Source organism: Oncorhynchus masou, chromosome 20, assembly GCF_036934945.1.
Source record: "Oncorhynchus masou masou isolate Uvic2021 chromosome 20, UVic_Omas_1.1, whole genome shotgun sequence".
NCBI classification, from domain to species: Eukaryota; Metazoa; Chordata; class Actinopteri; order Salmoniformes; family Salmonidae; genus Oncorhynchus; species Oncorhynchus masou.
This window is the reverse complement of record NC_088231.1, coordinates 31,422,726-31,448,432: the sequence shown is the minus strand read 5'-3', so window position 1 is coordinate 31,448,432 and position 25,707 is coordinate 31,422,726. Positions and strand designations below refer to the sequence as shown.

The window sequence follows — 25,707 nt, the reverse complement described above, 5'->3', positions numbered from 1 at the left end:
GTCAGGGAGGGAGGGAGGTTGATGGAACTACTACTGAGGCGGCGGTCATGGAGGGAGGGAACATAGGGAGGGAGGGGGAGGGGCTGGTCATGGAGGGGAGAACATAGCTGGTCAGGGGAGGGAGAGATAATGTTGGGAGTAGGGACTACTGAGGGAGGGAGGGGAGGGAGGGAGGGGAGGGAGGGACTGAGGGATGTTAACTAGGGAACATACTGGAGTGAGGGAGGGAGGGAGGGAGGGAGGAGGGGGGGAGAGGTTGTCAGGGAGGAGGGGGGAGGGGAGGAGGGAAGGAGGGAGGGAGGGAGGGAGGGAGGGAGGGTAGGGAGGGAGGGAGGGATGGTAACTAGGGAGGGAGGGAGGGTCATGAGGAGAGAGAGAGAGGGAGGGAGGGAGGGAGGGAGGGAGGGAGGGAGGGAGGGAGGGAGGGAGGAGGGAGGGAGGGAGGGAGGGAGGGAGGGAGGGAGGGTAACTACTAGGGAGGGAAAGGTCATAGGGAGGGAGGGAGGGAGGGAGGGAGGGAGAGGGAGGGAGGGAGGGACTACTGGAGGGAGGGAGGGAGGGAGGGAACTACTAGGGAGGGAGGGAGGGAGGGAGGGAGGGAGGGGAGGGAGGGTTGTCAGGGGGAGGGAACATAGGAGGGGAGGGGAGGGAGGGAGGGAGGGAGGGGAGGGAGGGAGGGAAGGGAGGGAGGGGGGTTATTATGGGAGGGAGGGAGGGAGGGAGGGTTTCAGGGAGGGAGGGAGGGAGGAGGGAGGGGAGGGAGGACAGGGAGGGAGGGAGGGGAGGGAGGGGTGGGAGAGGGAGGGAGATCTCCGAGGGTTAGGGAGGGGGGAGGGATCAATCATCAATATCACTGTTGGAGGGAGGAAGAAGGGAGATTAGGGATCAAGGGGAGGGGAGGGAGGGAGAGAATCAGGGAGGGAGGGGAGGGAGAGATCAGAGGGAATAAGGGGGAGGGATTTAGGGAGGGAGGGAGGGTGGGAGAATCAGGGAGGGGGAGGGACTCTAATCAAGGGATATTAATCAATAAGGGGGAGGGGGATCAGGGAGGGAGGGAGGGAGGGAGGGAGGGAATCAGGGAGGGAGGGAGGCGGGGGGAGGCGGCGGCGGGAGGGGAATCAATCAACTCTAGGGGGAGGGGATAGGGATCAATACATTCTAATCAAGGGATAATAATCAATAGGGAGGAATATCATAATAATCAAGGGAGGGAGGGAGGGATAATAATCAATAATAGGAATCAAGGGAATAAGGGAGGGAGGGAGGGAGGGAGGCGGCGGGAGGGAGGGATCAATAGGGAGGGGGGAACTCTAATCAATATCAGGGGGGATCAGGGAGTGAATATCAGGGATCATAATAAGGGATAAATACTTAGGGGAGGATAATAAGGGGAGGGAATCAGGGAGGGAATCAGGGGAGAGGGATCATAATAATCAGGGAGGGAGGGAGGGGAGGGAGGGAGGGAGGGGGAGGGAGGGAGGGAGGGAGGGAGGGAGGGAGGGAGGGAATCAATATCATAGGGAGAGGGAGGGAATCAGGGATAATAGGGAGGAGGGAGGGATATGAGGGGAGGGAGGGAGGGAGGGAGGGAGATGTTGGGAGGGAGGAGGGGGGAGGGAGGGAGGGAGGGAGGGATAGGAGGAGATGGAGGGAGGGAGGGAGGGAGATAGCCTTTCAGGAGGGAGGAGGGGGAATTCAGGGAGGGAGGGAGACAGGGAGGGAATTATAGATGTGTCTGTGGGGAGGGAGTGTGAGGAGGCAGGGAGTCTGTGTCTGGAAGGTAAGGGAGGGAGGTGTGTCTGGAGGGAGGGAAAGGAGGGAGGGAGTCTGGAGGGAGTGTCTGTGGGGGTGTGGGAGTGTCTGGGAGGTCTGGAGGGAGGGATTCAGGTGTGGAAGGGGAACATGTGGTGTCTGGTCTGTGTATAGAGTGGACAAGTCTGTGTCTGATAAGGAAAGGTCTGGACACCTCCCTGTGTGTCTGTGTCTGTGGTGTGTGGTGGTAACCTAAGGAGACTGACACATGATAACCTAGTGAGAATACAACACTACATGTAACCTACTGAGACTACACAGGTAACCTACTGGAAGGGGAAACAGTTACACAGGTAAAATCCCTGCATGAGACTACAACAGGGAGGAAGGGGGAACCTACTGAGGGAGGGAGGGAGGGAGGGAGGGAGGGAGGAGGGACCTAGGGAGACTACAGGGGAGGGGGACATGGGAGGGAGGGAGGAGGGACAAGGGGAGGGAGGGAGGGAACCTACTGAGAGGGAGGGGGACAGGGGGGAGGGAGGGAGGGACTAGGGAGGGAGGGACAGGAGGAAGGGAGGAGGGAGACTAGGGAGGAGGAGGGAGGGGAGGGAGGGAGGGAGGGACAGGAGGGAAGGGAGGGAGAGGGAGGACAGGGAGGGAGGGAGGGAGGGGATACAGGGAGGGAGGGAGGGAGGGAGGAGGGAGGGAGGGAGGAGGGAGGAGGAGGGAGGGAGGGAGGGAGGAGGGAGGGAGGGAGGGAGGGAGGAGGGAGGGAGGGAGGGGAGGGAGGGAGGGAGGAGGGAGGAGGGAGGGATCTAGGATACACAGGGAGACCTACTGAGGGAGGAACAGGGAGGGGGGAGGGAGGGAGGGAGGGGAGGGAGGGAGGGGAGGGAAAACTAGGGAGGGAGGTAGGGAGGGAGGGAGGGAGGAGGGAGGGAGGGAGGGAGGGGGAGGGAGGGAGGGAGGGAGGGAGGGGAGGGAGGGAGGAGAGGGAGGGAGGGAGGGAGGGAGGGAGGGAGGGAGAGGGAGGGAGGGAGGGAGGGAGGGAGGGAGGGAGGGAGGGAGGGAGGGAGGGAGGGGGAGAGAGAGAGAGAGGAGGGAGGGAGGGAGGGGAGGGAGGGAGGGAGGGAGGGAGGGAGGGAGGGAGGGAGGGGGGAGGGAGGGAGGGATGGAGGGAGGGAGGGAGGGAGGGAGGGAGGGAGGGAGGGAGGGGGAGGGAGGGAGGGAGGGAGGGGGAGGGAGGGAGGGGAGGGAGGGATAGAGGGAGGGAGAGATCTAGGGAGGGAGAGAGGGAGGGAGGGAGGGAGGGAGGGAGGGAGGGAGGGAGGGAGGGAGGGAGGGAGGGAGGGAGGGAGGAGGGAGGGAGGGAGGGAGGGAGGGAGGGAGGGAGAGAGAGAGAGAGGTAGGGAGGGAGGTAGGGAGGGAGGTAGGGAGGGAGGGATAGAGGGAGGGAGGGATAGAGGGAGGGAGAGATAGAGGGAGGGAGAGAGGGAGGGAGGGAGGGAGGGAGGGAGGGAGGGAGGGAGGGAGGGAGGGAGGGAGGGAGGGAGGGAGGGAGGGAGGGAGGGAGGGAGGGAGGGAGGGAGGGAGAGAGAGGTAGGGAGGGAGGGAGGGAGGAGGTAGGGAGGGAGGGAGGGAGGGAGGGAGGGAGGGAGGGAGGGGGGATAGAGGGAGGGAGAGATAGAGGGAGGGAGGGAGGGAGGGAGGGAGGGAGGGAGGGAGGGAGGGAGGGAGGGAGGGAGGGGGGAGGGAGGGATTCAGCAAACTTAACATGTGTAAATATTAGCATACAACAAGATAACCTACTGAGACACCTCCCTCCCACACTACACAGGTAACCTACGGAGACTACACAGGTAACCTACTGAGACTACAACACTACACAGGTAACCTACTGAGACTACACATGTAACCTACTGAGACTACAACACTACACATGTAACCTACTGAGACTACAACACTACACAGGTAACCTACTGAGACTACTACACTACACAGGTAACCTACTGAGACTACTACACTACACATGTAACCTACTGAGACTACTACACTACACAGGTAACCTACTGAGACTACAACACTACACAGGTAACCTACTGAGACTACACAGGTAACCTACTGAGACTACTACACTACACAGGTAACCTACTGAGACTACTACACTACACATGTAACCTACTGAGACTACAACACTACACAGGTAACCTACCGAGACATCTACGATACACAGGTAACCTACGGAGACTACAACACTACACAGGTAACCTACTGAGACTACAACACTACACAGGTAACCTACTGAGACTACACATGTAACCTACTGAGACTACAACACTACACATGTAACCTACTGAGACTACAACACTACACAGGTAACCTACTGAGACTACACATGTAACCTACTGAGACTACTACACTACACAGGTAACCTACTGAGACTACTACACTACACAGGTAACCTACTGAGACTACTACACTACACATGTAACCTACTGAGACTACTACACTACACAGGTAACCTACTGAGACTACAACACTACACAGGTAACCTACTGAGACTACAACACTACACAGGTAACCTGCTGAGACTACTACACTACACATGTAACCTACTGAGACTACAACACTACACAGGTAACCTACTGAGACTACAACACTACACAGGTAACCTACTGAGACTACAACACTACACAGGTAACCTACCGAGACATCTACGATACACAGGTAACCTACTGAGACTACAACACTACACAGGTAACCTACCGAGACATCTACGATACACAGGTAACCTACTGAGACTACAACACTACACAGGTAACCTACGGAGAATACAAAACTACACAGGTAACCTGCTGAGACTACAACACTACACAGGTAACCTACTGACACTGCTACACTACACAGGTAACCTACTGAGACTACAACACTACACAGGTAACCTACTGAGACTACAACACTACACAGGTAACCTACTGAGACTACAACACTACACAGGTAACCTACTGACACTACACAGGTAACCTAGTCACACTACACAGGTAACCTACTGAGACTACAACACTACACAGGTAACCTACTGATACTACACAGGTAACCTAGTCACACTACACAGGTAACCTACTGAGACTACAACACTACACAGGTAACCTACTGATACTACACAGGTAACCTAGTCACACTACACAGGTAACCTAGTCAGGTGATGCTAGTGTCTGTCTGTGTGTGTTACCTCCGGGTACGCTGTACCAGGCCCCTCTGTAGGTGATGCTAGTGTCTGTGTGTTACCTCTGGGTACGCTGTACCAGGCCCCTCTGTAGGTGATGCTAGTGTCTGTGTGTTACCTCTGGGTACGCTGTACCAGGCCCCTCTGTAGGTGAAGCTAGTGTCTGTGTGTTACCTCTGGGTACGCTGTACCAGGCCCCTCTGTAGGTGAAGCTAGTGTCCGTGTGTTACCTCTGGGTACGCTGTACCAGGCCCCTCTGTAGGTGAAGCTAGTGTCTGTCTGTGTGTTACCTCTGGGTACGCTGTACCAGGCCTCTCTGTAGGTGAAGCTAGTGTCTGTGTGTTACCTCTGGGTACGCTGTACCAGGCCCCTCTGTAGGTGAAGCTAGTGTCTGTGTGTTACCTCTGGGTACGCTGTACCAGGCCCCTCTGTAGGTGATGCTAGTGTCTGTGTGTTACCTCTGGGTACGCTGTACCAGGCCCCTCTGTAGGTGATGCTAGTGTCTGTGTGTTACCTCTGGGTACGCTGTACCAGGCCCCTCTGTAGGTGATGCTAGTGTCTGTGTGTTACCTCTGGGTACGCTGTACCAGGCCCCTCTGTAGGTGAAGCTAGTGTCTGTGTGTTACCTCTGGGTACGCTGTACCAGGCCCCTCTGTAGGTGATGCTAGTGTCTGTGTGTTACCTCTGGGTACGCTGTACCAGGCCTCTCTGTAGGTGATGCTAGTGTCTGTGTGTTACCTCTGGGTACGCTGTACCAGGCCCCTCTGTAGGTGATGCTAGTGTCTGTGTGTTACCTCTGGGTACGCTGTACCAGGCCCCTCTGTAGGTGATGCTAGTGTCTGTGTGTTACCTCTGGGTACGCTGTACCAGGCCCCTCTGTAGGTGATGCTAGTGTCTGTGTGTTACCTCTGGGTACGCTGTACCAGGCCCCTCTGTAGGTGATGCTAGTGTCCGTGTGTTACCTCTGGGTACGCTGTACCAGGCCCCTCTGTAGGTGAAGCTAGTGTCTGTGTGTTACCTCTGGGTACGCTGTACCAGGCCCGTCTGTAGGTGAAGCTAGTGTCTGTGTGTTACCTCTGGGTACGCTGTACCAGGCCCCTCTGTAGGTGATGCTAGTGTCTGTGTGTTACCTCTGGGTACGCTGTACCAGGCCCGTCTGTAGGTGAAGCTAGTGTCTGTGTGTTACCTCCAGGTACGCTGTACCAGGCCCCTCCGTTGGTGATGCCTTCGGTGAAGCTGGTATCATCGTCGTTCTTCCTGCACGGAGCTCGCTGGGGGTCTGACATCACAGGATTAAACTGGGAGTAGGACTTCGCCAGAGACTTAAAGGTGACGTCATCAGGACTGGCACTGTACTCATGGGTAGAACCTGGTGGGAGGGAGGGAGGGAGGGAGGGAGGGAGGGAGGGAGGGAGGGAGGGAGGGAGGGAGGGAGGGAGGGAGGGAGGGAGGGAGGGAGGGAGGGAGGGAGGGAGGGAGGGAGGGAGGGGAGGGGAGGGGAGGGAGGGAGGGAGGGAGGGAGGGAGGGAGGGAGGGAGGGAGGGAGGGGAGGGGAGGGGAGGGGAGGGAGGGAGGGAGGGAGGGAGGGAGGGAGGGAGGGAGGGAGGGAGGGAGGGAGGGGAGGGAGGGAGGGAGGGAGGGGGAGGGAGGGAGGGAGGGAGGGAGGGAGGGAGGGAGGGAGGGGAGAGATAACTTATTTGCTCTTATTAGCATTGGTATTATGTAACTTTTGTTGACCTGACCAAATTCACATAGAAATATGAGTTATAGATCTGTAATTCTCATTGAAATTAAGTCTACGAAGAGGTAGATCTGTGTAATTTCTATGCTTCCCATTCTTAAGTTTAATTTTTGTGTCTTTTACTCAGCTTCATGTTTAGTTCACAGTGGTTTAAATTACCCATGATGCTCTACTCTATACTGTAGGATATGTCTGGTTCACAGTGGTTTAAATTACCCATGATGCTCTACTCTATACTGTAGGAGATGTCTGGTTCACAGTGGTTTAAATGATCCCATGATGCTCTACTCTATACTGTAGGAGATGTCTGGTTCTCAGTGGTTTAAATTACCCATGATGCTCTACTCTATACTGTAGGAGATGTCTGGTTCACAGTTGTTTAAATTACCCATGATGCTCTACTCTATACCATAGGAGATGTCTGGTTCACAGTGGTTTAAATTACCCATGATGCTCTACTCTATACTGTAGGAGATGTCTGGTTCACAGTGGTTTAAATGATCCCATGATGCTCTACTCTACACTGTAGGAGATGTCTGGTTCACAGTGGTTTAAATGACCCATGATGCTCTACTCTACACTGTAGGAGAAGTTTGGTTCACAGTGGTTTAAGTGATCCCATGATGCTCTACTCTATACTGTAGGAGATGTCTGGTTCACAGTGGTTTATGTGTGTAGCGTGGTGTGTGTGTAGCGTGGTGTGTGTGTAGCGTGGTGTGTGTGTAAAGTGGTGTGTGTGTAGCATGGTGTGTGTGTAGCGTGGTGTGTGTGTAGCTTGGTAAGAGCGTCTGCTAAATGACTTAAATGTAAATGTAAATGTGTGTGTGATTACCACTGCGTGTCTCGTCGTAGGGGTAGTTGGCCACCACATCTCCTCCATGCAGATTAGCTGAGAGGACGAATGGAATCTCCATTATCCACCTGATCACTGCCTTGGTCTCTGGAGCTAGCTGGAGACAACACAGACAGAGACAGGATCACTGCCTTGGTCTCTGGAGCTAGCTGGAGACAACACAGACAGAGACAGGATCACTGCCTTGGTCTCTGGAGCTAGCTGGAGACAACACAGACAGACAGGATCACTGCCTTGGTCTCTGGAGCTAGCTGGAGACAACACAGACAGAGACAGGATCACTGCCTTGGTCTCTGGAGCCAGCTGGAGACAACACAGACAGAGACAGGATCACTGCCTTGGTCTCTGGAGCCAGCTGGAGACAACACAGACAGAGACAGGATCACTGCCTTGGTCTCTGGAGCCAGCTGGAGCTGGAGACAACACAGACAGAGACAGGATCACTGCCTTGGTCTCTGGAGCCAGCTGGAGACAACACAGACAGAGACAGGATCACTGCCTTGGTCTCTGGAGCCAGCTGGAGACAACACAGACAGAGACAGGATCACTGCCTTGGTCTCTGGAGCTAGCTGGAGACAACACAGACAGACAGGATCACTGCCTTGGTCTCTGGAGCCAGCTGGAGACAACACAGACAGAGACAGGATCACTGCCTTGGTCTCTGGAGCTAGCTGGAGACAACACAGACAGAGACAGGATCACTGCCTTGGTCTCTGGAGCCAGCTGGAGACAACACAGACAGAGACAGGATCACTGCCTTGGTCTCTGGAGCTAGCTGGAGACAACACAGACAGAGACAGGATCACTGCCTTGGTCTCTGGAGCCAGCTGGAGACAACACAGACAGAGACAGGATCACTGCCTTGGTCTCTGGAGCTAGCTGGAGACAACACAGACAGAGACAGGATCACTGCCTTGGTCTCTGGAGCCAGCTGGAGACAACACAGACAGAGACAGGATCACTGCCTTGGTCTCTGGAGCCAGCTGGAGACAACACAGACAGAGACAGGATCACTGCCTTGGTCTCTGGAGCTAGCTGGAGACAACACAGACAGACAGGATCACTGCCTTGGTCTCTGGAGCCAGCAACACAGACAGACAGGATCACTGCCTTGAGACAACACAGACAGACAGGATCACTGCCTTGGTCTCTGGAGCCAGCTGGAGACAACACAGACAGACAGGATCACTGCCTTGGTCTCTGGAGCCAGCTGGAGACAACACAGACAGACAGGATCACTGCCTTGGTCTCTGGAGCCAGCTGGAGACAACACAGACAGACAGGATCACTGCCTTGGTCTCTGGAGCTAGCTGGAGACAACACAGACAGACAGGATCACTGCCTTGGTCTCTGGAGCCAGCTGGAGACAACACAGACAGACAGGATCACTGCCTTGGTCTCTGGAGCCAGCTGGAGACAACACAGACAGACAGGATCACTGCCTTGGTCTCTGGAGCCAGCTGGAGACAACACAGACAGACAGGATCACTGCCTTGGTCTCTGGAGCCAGCTGGAGACAACACAGACAGACAGCCAGCTGGAGACAACACAGACAGACAGGATCACTGCCTTGGTCTCTGGAGCCAGCTGGAGACAACAGCAGACAGAGACAGGATCACTGCCTTGGCTCTCTGGAGCCAGCTGGAGACAAGACAACAGACAGACAGGATCACTGCCTTGGTCTCTGGAGCCAGCTGGAGACAACACAGACAGACAGACAGGATCACTGCCTTGGTCTCTGGAGCCAGCTGGAGACAACACAGACAGACAGGATCACTGCCTTGGTCTCTGGAGCCAGCTGGAGACAACACAGACAGACAGGATCACTGCCTTGGTCTCTGGAGCCAGCTGGAGACAACACAGACAGACAGGATCACTGCCTTGGTCTCTGGAGCCAGCTGGAGACAACACAGACAGACAGGATCACTGATCACTTGGTCTCTGGAGCCAGCTGGAGACAACACAGACAGACAGGATCACTGCCTTGGTCTCTGGAGCCAGCTGGAGACAACACAGACAGACAGGATCACTGCCTTGGTCTCTGGAGCCAGCTGGAGACAACACAGACAGACAGGATCACTGCCTTGGTCTCTGGAGCCAGCTGGAGACAACACAGACAGACAGGATCACTGCCTTGGTCTCTGGAGCCAGCTGGAGACAACACAGACAGGATCACTGGGTCTCTGGAGCCACAACAACACAGACAGACAGGATCACTGCCTTGGTCTCTGGAGCCAGCTGGAGACAACACAGACAGACAGGATCACTGCCTTGGTCTCTGGAGCTAGCTGGAGACAACACAGACAGACAGGATCACTGCCTTGGTCACTCTGGTCTCTGGAGCTAGCTGGAGACAACACAGACAGACAGACAGGATCACTGCCTTGGTCTCTGGAGCCAGCTGGAGACAACACAGACAGACAGGATCACTGCCTTGGTCTCTGGAGCCAGCTGGAGACAACACAGACAGACAGGATCACTGCCTTGGTCTCTGGAGCCAGCTGGAGACAACACAGACAGACAGGATCACTGCCTTGGTCTCTGGAGCCAGCTGGAGACAACACAGACAGACAGGATCACTGCCTTGGTCTCTGGAGCCAGCTGGAGACAACACAGACAGACAGGATCACTGCCTTGGTCTCTGGAGCCAGCTGGAGACAACACAGACAGACAGGATCACTGCCTTGGTCTCTGGAGCCAGCTGGAGACAACACAGACAGACAGGATCACTGCCTTGGTCTCTGGAGCCAGCTGGAGACAACACAGACAGAGACAGGATCACTGCCTTGGTCTCTGGCCAGCTGAGACAGCTGGAGACAACACAGACAGACAGGATCACTGCCTTGGTCTCTGGAGCCAGCTGGAGACAACACAGACAGACAGGATCACTGCCTTGGTCTCTGGAGCCAGCTGGAGACAACACAGACAGACAGGATCACTGCCTTGGTCTCTGGAGCCAGCTGGAGACAACACAGACAGACAGGATCACTGCCTTGGTCTCTGGAGCCAGCTGGAGACAACACAGACAGACAGGATCACTGCCTTGGTCTCTGGAGCCAGCTGGAGACAACACAGACAGACAGGATCACTGCCTTGGTCTCTGGAGCCAGCTGGAGACAACACAGACAGACAGGATCACTGCCTTGGTCTCTGGAGCCAGCTGGAGACAACACAGACAGACAGGATCACTGCCTTGGTCTCTGGAGCCAGCTGGAGACAACACAGACAGACAGGATCACTGCCTTGGTCTCTGGAGCTAGCTGGAGACAACACAGACAGACAGGATCACTGCCTTGGTCTCTGGAGCCAGCTGGAGACAACACAGACAGACAGGATCACTGCCTTGGTCTCTGGAGCCAGCTGGAGACAACACAGACAGACAGGATCACTGCCTTGGTCTCTGGAGCCAGCTGGAGACAACACAGACAGACAGGATCACTGCCTTGGTCTCTGGAGCTAGCTGGAGACAACACAGACAGACAGGATCACTGCCTTGGTCTCTGGAGCTGGAGCTGCCTTGGTCTCTGGAGACAACACAGACAGACAGGTTCACTGCCTTGGTCTCTGGAGCTAGCTGGAGACAACACAGACAGACAGGATCACTGCCTTGGTCTCTGGAGCCAGCTGGAGACAACACAGACAGACAGGATCACTGCCTTGGTCTCTGGAGCCAGCTGGAGACAACACAGACAGAGACAGGATCACTGCCTTGGTCTCTGGAGCCAGCTGGAGACAACACAGACAGAGACAGGATCACTGCCTTGGTCTCTGGAGCCAGCTGGAGACAACACAGACAGAGACAGGATCACTGCCTTGGTCTCTGGAGCTAGCTGGAGACAACACAGACAGACAGGATCACTGCCTTGGTCTCTGGAGCCAGCTGGAGACAACACAGACAGACAGGATCACTGCCTTGGTCTCTGGAGCTAGCTGGAGACAACACAGACAGACAGGATCACTGCCTTGGTCTCTGGAGCCAGCTGGAGACAACACAGACAGACAGGATCACTGCCTTGGTCTCTGGAGCCAGCTGGAGACAACACAGACAGACAGGATCACTGCCTTGGTCTCTGGAGCCAGCTGGAGACAACACAGACAGACAGGATCACTGCCTTGGTCTCTGGAGCTAGCTGGAGACAACACAGACAGACAGGATCACTGCCTTGGTCTCTGGAGCCAGCTGGAGACAACACAGACAGACAGGATCACTGCCTTGGTCTATGGAGCTAGCTGGAGACAACACAGACAGACAGGATCACTGCCTTGGTCTCTGGAGCCAGCTGGAGACAACACAGACAGACAGACAGACAGGATCACTGCCTTGGTCTCTGGAGCCAGCTGGAGACAACACAGACAGACAGGATCACTGCCTTGGTCTCTGGAGCCAGCTGGAGACAACACAGACAGACAGGATCACTGCCTTGGTCTCTGGAGCAAGCTGGAGACAACACAGACAGACAGGATCACTGCCTTGGTCTCTGGAGCCAGCTGGAGACAACACAGACAGACAGGATCACTGCCTTGGTCTCTGGAGAGCTGGAGACAACAGACAGACAGGATCACTGCCTTGGGAGCCAGCTCTCTGGTCTCTGGAGCCAGCTGGAGACAACACAGACAGACAGGATCACTGCCTTGGTCTCTGGAGCTAGCTGGAGACAACACAGACAGACAGGATCACTGCCTTGGTCTCTGGAGCCAGCTGGAGACAACACAGACAGACAGGATCACTGCCTTGGTCTCTGGAGCTAGCTGGAGACAACACAGACAGACAGGATCACTGCCTTGGTCTCTGGAGCCAGCTGGAGACAACACAGACAGACAGGATCACTGCCTTGGTCTCTGGAGCCAGCTGGAGACAACACAGACAGACAGGATCACTGCCTTGGTCTCTGGAGCCAGCTGGAGACAACACAGACAGACAGGATCACTGCCTTGGTCTCTGGAGCCAGCTGGAGACAACACAGACAGACAGGATCACTGCCTTGGTCTCTGGAGCCAGCTGGAGACAACACAGACAGACAGATCAGCCTTGGTCTCTGGAGCTAGCTGGAGACAACACAGACAGACAGGATCACTGCCTTGGTCTCTGGAGCCAGCTGGAGACAACACAGACAGACAGGATCACTGCCTTGGTCTCTGGAGCCAGCTGGAGACAACACAGACAGAGACAGGATCACTGCCTTGGTCTCTGGAGTCAGCTGGAGACAACACAGACAGACAGGATCACTGCCTTGGTCTCTGGAGCCAGCTGGAGACAGCACAGACACAGACAGGATCACTGGAGCCAGCTGGAACACAGACAGACAGGATCACTGCCTTGGTCTCTGGAGCCAGCTGGAGACAACACAGACAGACAGGATCACTGCCTTGGTCTCTGGAGCTAGCTGGAGACAACACAGACACAGACAGGATCACTGCCTTGGTCTCTGGAGCCAGCTGGAGACAACACAGACAGACAGGATCACTGCCTTGGTCTCTGGAGCCAGCTGGAGACAACACAGACAGACAGGATCACTGCCTTGGTCTCTGGAGCTAGCTGGAGACAACACAGACAGACAGGATCACTGCCTTGGTCTCTGGAGCTAGCTGGAGACAACACAGACAGACAGGATCACTGCCTTGGTCTCTGGAGCTAGCTGGAGACAACACAGACAGACAGGATCACTGCCTTGGTCTCTGGAGCTAGCTGGAGACAACACAGACAGACAGGATCACTGCCTTGGTCTCTGGAGCTAGCTGGAGACAACACAGACAGACAGGATCACTGCCTTGGTCTCTGGAGCAAGCTGGAGACAACACAGACAGACAGGATCACTGCCTTGGTCTCTGGAGCAGCTGGAGACAACACAGACAGACAGATCACTGCCTTGGTCTCTGGAGCCAGCTGGAGACAACACAGACAGACAGGATCACTGCCTTGGTCTCTGGAGCCAGCTGGAGACAACACAGACAGACAGGATCACTGCCTTGGTCTCTGGAGCCAGCTGGAGACAACACAGACAGACAGGATCACTGCCTTGGTCTCTGGAGCTAGCTGGAGACAACACAGACAGACAGGATCACTGCCTTGGTCTCTGGAGCTAGCTGGAGACAACACAGACAGAGACAGGATCACTGCCTTGGTCTCTGGAGCCAGCTGGAGACAACACAGACAGACAGGATCACTGCCTTGGTCTCTGGAGCTAGCTGGAGACAACACAGACAGACAGGATCACTGCCTTGGTCTCTGGAGCTAGCTGGAGACAACACAGACAGACAGGATCACTGCCTTGGTCTCTGGAGCCAGCTGGAGACAACACAGACAGACAGGATCACTGCCTTGGTCTCTGGAGCCAGCTGGAGACAACACAGACAGAGACAGGATCACTGCCTTGGTCTCTGGAGCCAGCTGGAGACAACACAGACAGACAGGATCACTGCCTTGGTCTCTGGAGCCAGCTGGAGACAACACAGACAGACAGGATCACTGCCTTGGTCTCTGGAGCCAGCTGGAGACAACACAGACAGACAGGATCACTGCCTTGGTCTCTGGAGCTAGCTGGAGCTGGACAACACAGACACAGACAGGATCACTGCCTTGGTCTCTGGAGCCAGCTGGAGACAACACAGACAGACAGGATCACTGCCTTGGTCTCTGGAGCCAGCTGGAGACAACACAGACAGACAGGATCACTGCCTTGGTCTCTGGAGCTAGCTGGAGACAACACAGACAGACAGGATCACTGCCTTGGTCTCTGGAGCTAGCTGGAGACAACACAGACAGACAGGATCACTGTCTTGGTCTCTGGAGCTAGCTGGAGACAACACAGACAGACAGACAGGATCACTGCCTTGGTCTCTGGAGCTAGCTGGAGACAACACAGACAGACAGGATCACTGTCTTGGTCTCTGGAGCTAGCTGGAGACAACACAGACAGACAGACAGGATCACTGCCTTGGTCTCTGGAGCCAGCTGGAGACAACACAGACAGACAGGATCACTGCCTTGGTCTCTGGAGCTAGCTGGAGACAACACAGACAGACAGGATCACTGCCTTGGTCTCTGGAGCCAGCTGGAGACAACACAGACAGAGACAGGATCACTGCCTTGGTCTCTGGAGTCAGCTGGAGACAACACAGACAGACAGGATCACTGCCTTGGTCTCTGGAGCCAGCTGGAGACAACACAGACACAGACACAGACAGGATCACTGCCTTGGTCTCTGGAGCCAGCTGGAGACAACACAGACAGACAGGATCACTGCCTTGGTCTCTGGAGCCAGCTGGAGACAACACAGACAGACAGGATCACTGCCTTGGTCTCTGGAGCTAGCTGGAACAACACAGACACAGACAGGATCACTGCCTTGGTCTCTGGAGCCAGCTGGAGACAACACAGACAGACAGGATCACTGCCTTGGTCTCTGGAGCCAGCTGGAGACAACACAGACAGACAGGATCACTGCCTTGGTCTCTGGAGCTAGCTGGAGACAACACAGACAGACAGGATCACTGCCTTGGTCTCTGGAGCTAGCTGGAGACAACACAGACAGACAGGATCACTGCCTTGGTCTCTGGAGCTAGCTGGAGACAACACAGACAGACAGACAGGATCACTGCCTTGGTCTCTGGAGCTAGCTGGAGACAACACAGACAGACAGGATCACTGCCTTGGTCTCTGGAGCTAGCTGGAGACAACACAGACAGACAGACAGGATCACTGCCTTGGTCTCTGGAGCTAGCTGGAGACAACACAGACAGAGACAGGATCACTGCCTTGGTCTCTGGAGTCAGCTGGAGACAACACAGACAGACAGACAGACAGACAGGATCACTGCCTTGGTCTCTGGAGCCAGCTGGAGACAACACAGACAGACAGGATCACTGCCTTGGTCTCTGGAGCCAGCTGGAGACAACACAGACAGACAGGATCACTGCCTTGGTCTCTGGAGCCAGCTGGAGACAACACAGACAGACAGGATCACTGCCTTGGTCTCTGGAGCCAGCTGGAGACAACACAGACAGACAGGATCACTGCCTTGGTCTCTGGAGCAGCTGGAGACAACACAGACAGACAGGATCACTGCCTTGGTCTCTGGAGCCAGCTGGAGACAACACAGACAGACAGGATCACTGCCTTGGTCTCTGGAGCTAGCTGGAGACAACACAGACAGACAGGATCACTGCCTTGGTCTCTGGAGCCAGCTGGAGACAACACAGACAGACAGGATCACTGCCTTGGTCTCTGGAGCTAGCTGGAGCAGACAGGATCACTGCCTTGGTCTCTGGAGCTAGCAGACAACACAGACAGACAGGATCACTGCCTTGGTCTCTGGAGCCAGCTGGAGACAACACAGACAGACAGGATCACTGCCTTGGTCTCTGGAGCCAGCTGGAGACAACACAGACAGAGACAGGATCACTGCCTTGGTCTCTGGAGTCAGCTTGAGACAACACAGACAGACAGGATCACTGCCTTGGTCTCTGGAGCCAGCTGGAGACAACACAGACACAGACACAGACAGGATCACTGCCTTGGTCTCTGGAGCCAGCTGGAGACAACACAGACAGAGACAGGATCACTGCCTTGGTCTCTGGAGTCAGCTGGAGACAACACAGACAGACAGGATCACTGCCTTGGTCTCTGGAGCCAGCTGGAGACAACACAGACACAGACACAGACACAGACAGGATCACTGCCTTGGTCTCTGGAGCCAGCTGGAGACAACACAGACAGACAGGATCACTGCCTTGGTCTCTGGAGCCAGCTGGAGACAACACAGACAGACAGGATCACTGCCTTGGTCTCTGGAGCTAGCTGGAACAACACAGACACAGACAGGATCACTGCCTTGGTCTCTGGAGCCAGCTGGAGACAACACAGACAGACAGGATCACTGCCTTGGTCTCTGGAGCCAGCTGGAGACAACACAGACAGACAGGATCACTGCCTTGGTCTCTGGAGCTAGCTGGAGACAACACAGACAGACAGGATCACTGCCTTGGTCTCTGGAGCTAGCTGGAGACAACACAGACAGACAGGATCACTGTCTTGGTCTCTGGAGCTAGCTGGAGACAACACAGACAGACAGACAGGATCACTGCCTTGGTCTCTGGAGCTAGCTGGAGACAACACAGACAGACAGGATCACTGTCTTGGTCTCTGGAGCTAGCTGGAGACAACACAGACAGACAGACAGGATCACTGCCTTGGTCTCTGGAGCCAGCTGGAGACAACACAGACAGACAGGATCACTGCCTTGGTCTCTGGAGCTAGCTGGAGACAACACAGACAGACAGGATCACTGCCTTGGTCTCTGGAGCCAGCTGGAGACAACACAGACAGAGACAGGATCACTGCCTTGGTCTCTGGAGTCAGCTGGAGACAACACAGACAGACAGGATCACTGCCTTGGTCTCTGGAGCCAGCTGGAGACAACACAGACACAGACACAGACAGGATCACTGCCTTGGTCTCTGGAGCCAGCTGGAGACAACACAGACAGACAGGATCACTGCCTTGGTCTCTGGAGCCAGCTGGAGACAACACAGACAGACAGGATCACTGCCTTGGTCTCTGGAGCTAGCTGGAACAACACAGACACAGACAGGATCACTGCCTTGGTCTCTGGAGCCAGCTGGAGACAACACAGACAGACAGGATCACTGCCTTGGTCTCTGGAGCCAGCTGGAGACAACACAGACAGACAGGATCACTGCCTTGGTCTCTGGAGCTAGCTGGAGACAACACAGACAGACAGGATCACTGCCTTGGTCTCTGGAGCTAGCTGGAGACAACACAGACAGACAGGATCACTGTCTTGGTCTCTGGAGCTAGCTGGAGACAACACAGACAGACAGACAGGATCACTGCCTTGGTCTCTGGAGCTAGCTGGAGACAACACAGACAGACAGGATCACTGTCTTGGTCTCTGGAGCTAGCTGGAGACAACACAGACAGACAGACAGGATCACTGCCTTGGTCTCTGGAGCCAGCTGGAGACAACACAGACAGAGACAGGATCACTGCCTTGGTCTCTGGAGCCAGCTGGAGACAACACAGACAGACAGACAGACAGACAGGATCACTGCCTTGGTCTCTGGAGCCAGCTGGAGACAACACAGACAGACAGGATCACTGCCTTGGTCTCTGGAGCAAGCTGGAGACAACACAGACAGACAGGATCACTGCCTTGGTCTCTGGAGCAAGCTGGAGACAACACAGACAGACAGACAGACAGACAGACATGATCACTGCCTTGGTCTCTGGAGCCAGCTGGAGACAACACAGACAGACAGGATCACTGCCTTGGTCTCTGGAGTCAGCTGGAGACAACACAGACAGACAGGATCACTGCCTTGGTCTCTGGAGCCAGCTGGAGACAACACAGACAGACAGGATCACTGCCTTGGTCTCTGGAGCTAGCTGGAGACAACACAGACAGACAGGATCACTGCCTTGGTCTCTGGAGCTAGCTGGAGACAACACAGACAGAGACAGGATCACTGCCTTGGTCTCTGGAGCCAGCTGGAGACAACACAGACAGACAGGATCACTGCCTTGGTCTCTGGAGCTAGCTGGAGACAACACAGACAGACAGGATCACTGCCTTGGTCTCTGGAGCTAGCTGGAGACAACACAGACAGACAGGATCACTGCCTTGGTCTCTGGAGCCAGCTGGAGACAACACAGACAGACAGGATCACTGCCTTGGTCTCTGGAGCCAGCTGGAGACAACACAGACAGAGACAGGATCACTGCCTTGGTCTCTGGAGTCAGCTGGAGACAACACAGACAGACAGGATCACTGCCTTGGTCTCTGGAGCCAGCTGGAGACAACACAGACACAGACACAGACAGGATCACTGCCTTGGTCTCTGGAGCCAGCTGGAGACAACACAGACAGACAGGATCACTGCCTTGGTCTCTGGAGCCAGCTGGAGACAACACAGACAGACAGGATCACTGCCTTGGTCTCTGGAGCTAGCTGGAACAACACAGACACAGACAGGATCACTGCCTTGGTCTCTGGAGCCAGCTGGAGACAACACAGACAGACAGGATCACTGCCTTGGTCTCTGGAGCCAGCTGGAGACAACACAGACAGACAGGATCACTGCCTTGGTCTCTGGAGCTAGCTGGAGACAACACAGACAGACAGGATCACTGCCTTGGTCTCTGGAGCTAGCTGGAGACAACACAGACAGACAGGATCACTGTCTTGGTCTCTGGAGCTAGCTGGAGACAACACAGACAGACAGACAGGATCACTGCCTTGGTCTCTGGAGCCAGCTGGAGACAACACAGACAGAGACAGGATCACTGCCTTGGTCTCTGGAGCTAGCTGGAGACAACACAGACAAACAGGATCACTGCCTTGGTCTCTGGAGCCAGCTGGAGACAACACAGACACAGACACAGACAGGATCACTGCCTTGGTCTCTGGAGCCAGCTGGAGACAACACAGACAGACAGACAGACAGACAGACAGACAGGTGTGTTACCTTGGTATTTTCGTCGACGGCCTTCTTCATGTTGTTGAGCAGGTGGTTGTTGGCTCCGCCCTCCTTCTCGTTGCCGTAGACGATGCGGTCCAGGTCAGGGAAGTTCCTGTTCAGGTCAACCCCCTGGGCGTTACTACGACCTACGAACCAATCCTTCAGCTCCCCCGACTGACACACAGAGGGAGGAGAGAAGTTACCTGGTCTGTCCACAAGACAAAACCCATGAACCAGTCTGTGTGTGTGTTAGTTGTGGTGTGTGTGTTAGTTGTGATGTGTGTGTTAGTTGTGGTGTGTGTGTGGTGTGTGTGTGTGATGTGTGTGTTAGTTGTGGTGTGTGTGTGGTGTGTGTGTTAGTTGTGGTGTGTGGGTAATATATCCCATTTAGCAGACGCTTTTGTCCAAAGCGACTTACAAGTCGGCTGGGGCCACTACTTTTACATATGGGTGGCCCCAGCGGGAATCGAACCCACGACGCTTGGCGTTGCAAGCGCCATGCTCTACCGACTGAGCCACACAGGACCCGTGGTGGGTGGTGTGGGTGGTGTGTGTGTGTGATGTGGTGTGTGTGATGTGTGTGTTAGTTGTGGTATGTGTGTTAGTTGTGATGTGTGTGTTAGTTGTGATGTGTGTGTTAGTTGTGATGTGTGTGTTAGTTGTGGTGTGTGTGTGGTGGTGTGTTACCTGGGAGGCAGCTTTCTCAAAGCCATCAGGGTTCATGGAGGGCATCAGGTGGATACGTGTGGTGTGGATCAGATCGATGATCGACTCGTTGCCCTGTGAAAACACAACAACATATTAACTCTGTGATCGACTCGTTGCCCTGTGAAAACACAACAACATATTAACTCTGTGATCGACTCGTTGCCCTGTGAAAACACAACAACATATTAACTCTGTGATCGACTCGTTGCCCTGTAATAACACAACAACATATTAACTCTGTGATCATTTAGTTGCTCTGTTAAAACACAACAACATATTAACTCTGTGATGGTTTATTTGCTCTGTTAAAACACAACAACATATTAACTCTGTGATCGTTTATTTGCTCTGTTAAAACACAACAACATATTAACTCTGTGATCGTTTATTTGCTCTGTTAAAACACAACAACATATTAACTCTGTGATCGTTTAGTTGCCCTGTTAAAACACAACAACATATTAACTCTGTGATCGTTTAGTTGCCCTGTGAAAACACAACAACATATTAACTCTGTGATCGACTCGTTGTCCTGTGAAAACACAACAACATATTAACTCTGTGATCGACTCGTTGCCCTGTAATAACACAACAACATATTAACTCTGTGATCATTTAGTTGCTCTGTTAAAACACAACAACATATTAACTCTGTGATTGTTTATTTGCTCTGTTAAAACACAACAACATATTAACTCTGTGATCGTTTATTTGCTCTGTTAAAACACAACAACATATTAACTCTGTGATCGTTTATTTGCTCTGTTAAAACACAACAACATATTAACTCTGTGATCGTTTAGTTGCCCTGTTAAAACACAACAACATATTAACTCTGTGATCGTTTAGTTGCCCTGTGAAAACACAACAACATATTAACTCTGTGATCGACTCGTTGCCCTGTAATAACACAACAACATATTAACTCTGTGATCATTTAGTTGCTCTGTTAAAACACAACAACATATTAACTCTGTGATTGTTTATTTGCTCTGTTAAAACACAACAACATATTAACTCTGTGATCGTTTATTTGCTCTGTTAAAACACAACAACATATTAACTCTGTGATCGTTTATTTGCTCTGTTAAAACACAACAACATATTAACTCTGTGATCGTTTAGTTGCTCTGTTAAAACACAACAACATATTAACTCTGTGATCGTTTGGTTGCCCTGTGAAAACACAACAACATATTAACTCTGTGATTGTTTAGTTGCTCTGTTATTATTTACCTGTTGGTAACAGAGGTACTGAGACAGGGTATATTACCTGTTGGTAACAGAGGTACTGAGACAGGTTATATTACCTGTTGGTAACAGAGGTACTGAGACAGGGTATATTACCTGTTGGTAACAGAGGTACTGAGACAGGTTATATTACCTGTTGGTATTGGTAATGAGACAGGTTATATTACCTGTTGGTAACAGAGGTACTGAGACAGGTTATATTACCTGTTGGTAACAGAGGTACTGAGACAGGTTATATTACCTGTTGGTAACAGAGGTACTGAGACAGGGTATATTACCTGTTGGTAACAGAGGTACTGAGACAGGTTATATTACCTGTTGGTAACAGAGGTACTGAGACAGGTTATATTACCTGTTGGTAACAGAGGTACTGAGACAGGTTATATTACCTGTTGGTAACAGAGGTACTGAGACAGGTTATATTACCTGTTGGTAACAGAGGTACTGAGACAGGTTATATTACCTGTTGGTATTGGTACTGAGACAGGGTATATTACCTGTTGGTAACAGAGGTACTGAGACAGGTTATATTACCTGTTGGTAACAGAGGTACTGAGACAGGTTATATTACCTGTTGGTAACAGAGGTACTGAGACAGGTTATATTACCTGTTGGTAACAGAGGTACTGAGACAGGTTATATTACCTGTTGGTAACAGAGGTACTGAGACAGGGTATATTACCTGTTGGTATTGGTACTGAGACAGGTTATATTACCTGTTGGTAACAGAGGTACTGAGACAGGTTATATTACCTGTTGGTAACAGAGGTACTGAGACAGGTTATATTACCTGTTGGTAACAGAGGTACTGAGACAGGTTATATTACCTGTTGGTATTGGTACTGAGACAGGTTATATTACCTGTTGGTAACAGAGGTACTGAGACAGGTTATATTACCTGTTGGTATTGGTACTGAGACAGGTTATATTACCTGTTGGTAACAAAGGTACTGAGACAGGTTATATTACCTGTTGGTAACAGAGGTACTGAGACAGGGTATATTACCTGTTGGTAACAGAGGTACTGAGACAGGTTATATTACCTGTTGGTATTGGTACTGAGACAGGTTATATTACCTGTTGGTAACAGAGGTACTGAGACAGGTTATATTACCTGTTGGTAACAGAGGTACTGAGACAGGGTATATTACCTGTTGGTAACAGAGGTACTGAGACAGGGTATATTACCTGTTGGTAACAGAGGTACTGAGACAGGTTATATTACCTGTTGGTAACAGAGGTACTGAGACAGGTTATATTACCTGTTGGTAACAGAGGTACTGAGACAGGTTATATTACCTGTTGGTATTGGTACTGAGACAGGTTATATTACCTGTTGGTAACAGAGGTACTGAGCCAGGTTATATTACCTGTTGGTATTGGTACTGAGACAGGTTATATTACCTGTTGGTAACAGAGGTACTGAGACAGGGTATATTACCTGTTGGTAACAGAGGTACTGAGACAGGTTATATTACCTGTTGGTAACAGAGGTACTGAGACAGGTTATATTACCTGTTGGTAACAGAGGTACTGAGACAGGTTATATTACCTGTTGGTAACAGAGGTACTGAGACAGGTTATATTACCTGTTGGTAACAGAGGTACTGAGACAGGGTATATTACCTGTTGGTATTGGTACTGAGACAGGTTATATTACCTGTTGGTAACAGAGGTACTGAGACAGGTTATATTACCTGTTGGTAACAGAGGTACTGAGACAGGGTATATTACCTGTTGGTAACAGAGGTACTGAGACAGGTTATATTACCTGTTGGTAACAGAGGTACTGAGACAGGGTATATTACCTGTTGGTAACAGAGGTACTGAGACAGGTTATATTACCTGTTGGTAACAAAGGTACTGAGACAGGTTATATTACCTGTTGGTAACAGAGGTACTGAGACAGGGTATATTACCTGTTGGTAACAGAGGTACTGAGACAGGTTATATTACCTGTTGGTATTGGTACTGAGACAGGGTATATTACCTGTTGGTAACAGAGGTACTGAGACAGGTTATATTACCTGTTGGTAACAGAGGTACTGAGACAGGGTATATTACCTGTTGGTAACAGAGGTACTGAGACAGGTTATATTACCTGTTGGTAACAGAGGTACTGAGACAGGTTATATTACCTGTTGGTAACAAAGGTACTGAGACAGGTTATATTACCTGTTGGTAACAGAGGTACTGAGACAGGTTATATTACCTGTTGGTAACAGAGGTACTGAGACAGGGTATATTACCTGTTGGTATTGGTACTGAGACAGTTTATATTACCTGTTGGTAACAGAGGTACTGAGACAGGGTATATTACCTGTTGGTATTGGTACTGAGACAGGTTATATTACCTGTTGGTAACAGAGGTACTGAGACAGGTTATATTACCTGTTGGTAACAGAGGTACTGAGACAGGGTATATTACCTGTTGGTAACAGAGGTACTGAGACAGGTTATATTACCTGTTGGTAACAGAGGTACTGAGACAGGTTATATTACCTGTTGTTTACAGAGGTACTGAGACAGGGTATATTACCTGTTGGTAACAGAGGTACTGAGACAGGTTATATTACCTGTTGGTAACAGAGGTACTGAGACAGGTTATATTACCTGTTGGTAACAGAGGTACTGAGACAGGTTATATTACCTGTTGGTAACAGAGGTATTGAGACAGGTTATATTACCTGTTGGTAACAGAGGTACTGAGACAGGGTATATTACCTGTTGGTATTGGTACTGAGACAGGTTATATTACCTGTTGGTAACAGAGGTACTGAGACAGGTTATATTACCTGTTGGTAACAGAGGTACTGAGACAGGTTATATTACCTGTTGGTAACAGAGGTACTGAGACAGGTTATATTACCTGTTGGTAACAGAGGTACTGAGACAGGTTATATTACCTGTTGGTAACAGAGGTACTGAGACAGGGTATATTACCTGTTGGTAACAGAGGTACTGAGACAGGTTATATTACCTGTTGGTAACAGAGGTACTGAGACAGGTTATATTACCTGTTGGTAACAGAGGTACTGAGACAGGTTATATTACCTGTTGGTAACAGAGGTACTGAGACAGGGTATATTACCTGTTGGTAACACAGGTACTGAGACAGGGTATATTACCTGTTGGTAACAGAGGTACTGAGACAGGTTATATTACCTGTTGGTAACAGAGGTACTGAGACAGGTTATATTACCTGTTGGTAACAGAGGTACTGAGACAGGTTATATTACCTGTTGGTAACAGAGGTATTGAGACAGGTTATATTACCTGTTGGTAACAGAGGTACTGAGACAGGTTATATTACCTGTTGGTAACAGAGGTACTGAGACAGGTTATATTACCTGTTGGTAACAGAGGTACTGAGACAGGTTATATTACCTGTTGGTAACAGAGGTACTGAGACAGGGTATATTACCTGTTGGTAACAGAGGTACTGAGACAGGTTATATTACCTGTTGGTATTGGTACTGAGACAGGTTATATTACCTGTTGGTAACAGAGGTACTGAGCCAGGTTATATTACCTGTTGGTAACAGAGGTACTGAGACAGGTTATATTACCTGTTGGTAACAGAGGTACTGAGACAGGTTATATTACCTGTTGGTAACAGAGGTACTGAGACAGGGTATATTACCTGTTGGTAACAGAGGTACTGAGACAGGTTATATTACCTGTTGGTAACAGAGGTACTGAGACAGGTTATATTACCTGTTGGTAACAGAGGTACTGAGACAGGTTATATTACCTGTTGGTAACAGAGGTATTGAGACAGGTTATATTACCTGTTGGTAACAGAGGTACTGAGACAGGTTATATTACCTGTTGGTAACAGAGGTACTGAGACAGGTTATATTACCTGTTGGTAACAGAGGTACTGAGACAGGTTATATTACCTGTTGGTATTGGTACTGAGACAGGTTATATTACCTGTTGGTAACAGAGGTACTGAGCCAGGTTATATTACCTGTTGGTAACAGAGGTACTGAGACAGGGTATATTACCTGTTGGTAACAGAGGTACTGAGACAGGTTATATTACCTGTTGGTATTGGTACTGAGACAGGTTATATTACCTGTTGGTAACAGAGGTACTGAGACAGGGTATATTACCTGTTGGTATTGGTACTGAGACAGGTTATATTACCTGTTGGTAACAGAGGTACTGAGCCAGGTTATATTACCTGTTGGTAACAGAGGTACTGAGACAGGGTATATTACCTGTTGGTAACAGAGGTACTGAGACAGGTTATATTACCTGTTGGTAACAGAGGTACTGAGACAGGTTATATTACCTGTTGGTATTGGTACTGAGACAGGTTATATTACCTGTTGGTAACAGAGGTACTGAGACAGGGTATATTACCTGTTGGTATTGGTACTGAGACAGGTTATATTACCTGTTGGTAACAGAGGTACTGAGACAGGTTATATTACCTGTTGGTAACAGAGGTACTGAGACAGGTTATATTACCTGTTGGTATTGGTACTGAGACAGGTTATATTACCTGTTGGTAACAGAGGTACTGAGACAGGGTATATTACCTGTTGGTATTGGTACTGAGACAGGTTATATTACCTGTTGGTAACAGAGGTACTGAGACAGGGTATATTACCTGTTGGTAACAGAGGTACTGAGACAGGGTATATTACCTGTTGGTAACAGAGGTACTGAGACAGGTTATATTACCTG

The 25,707-nt window shown here is 51.6% G+C and overlaps 1 protein-coding gene across 1 annotated transcript in view; it reads right to left on the bottom strand.

Moving 5' to 3' along the window:
* The window catches only part of LOC135507261 (carboxypeptidase E), a 96,083-nt gene that overhangs the window by 6,987 nt on the left and 63,389 nt on the right, over positions 1-25,707 (bottom strand). Inside the window, exons 3-6 of the mRNA XM_064926861.1 lie at positions 19,738-19,830; positions 19,057-19,224; positions 7,552-7,669; positions 6,165-6,347 (exon numbers count right to left, since the gene is read on the bottom strand). Of these exons, the coding sequence (XP_064782933.1) occupies positions 6,165-6,347; positions 7,552-7,669; positions 19,057-19,224; positions 19,738-19,830 (562 nt within the window). The remainder of the gene's footprint in view (positions 1-6,164; positions 6,348-7,551; positions 7,670-19,056; positions 19,225-19,737; positions 19,831-25,707) is intronic.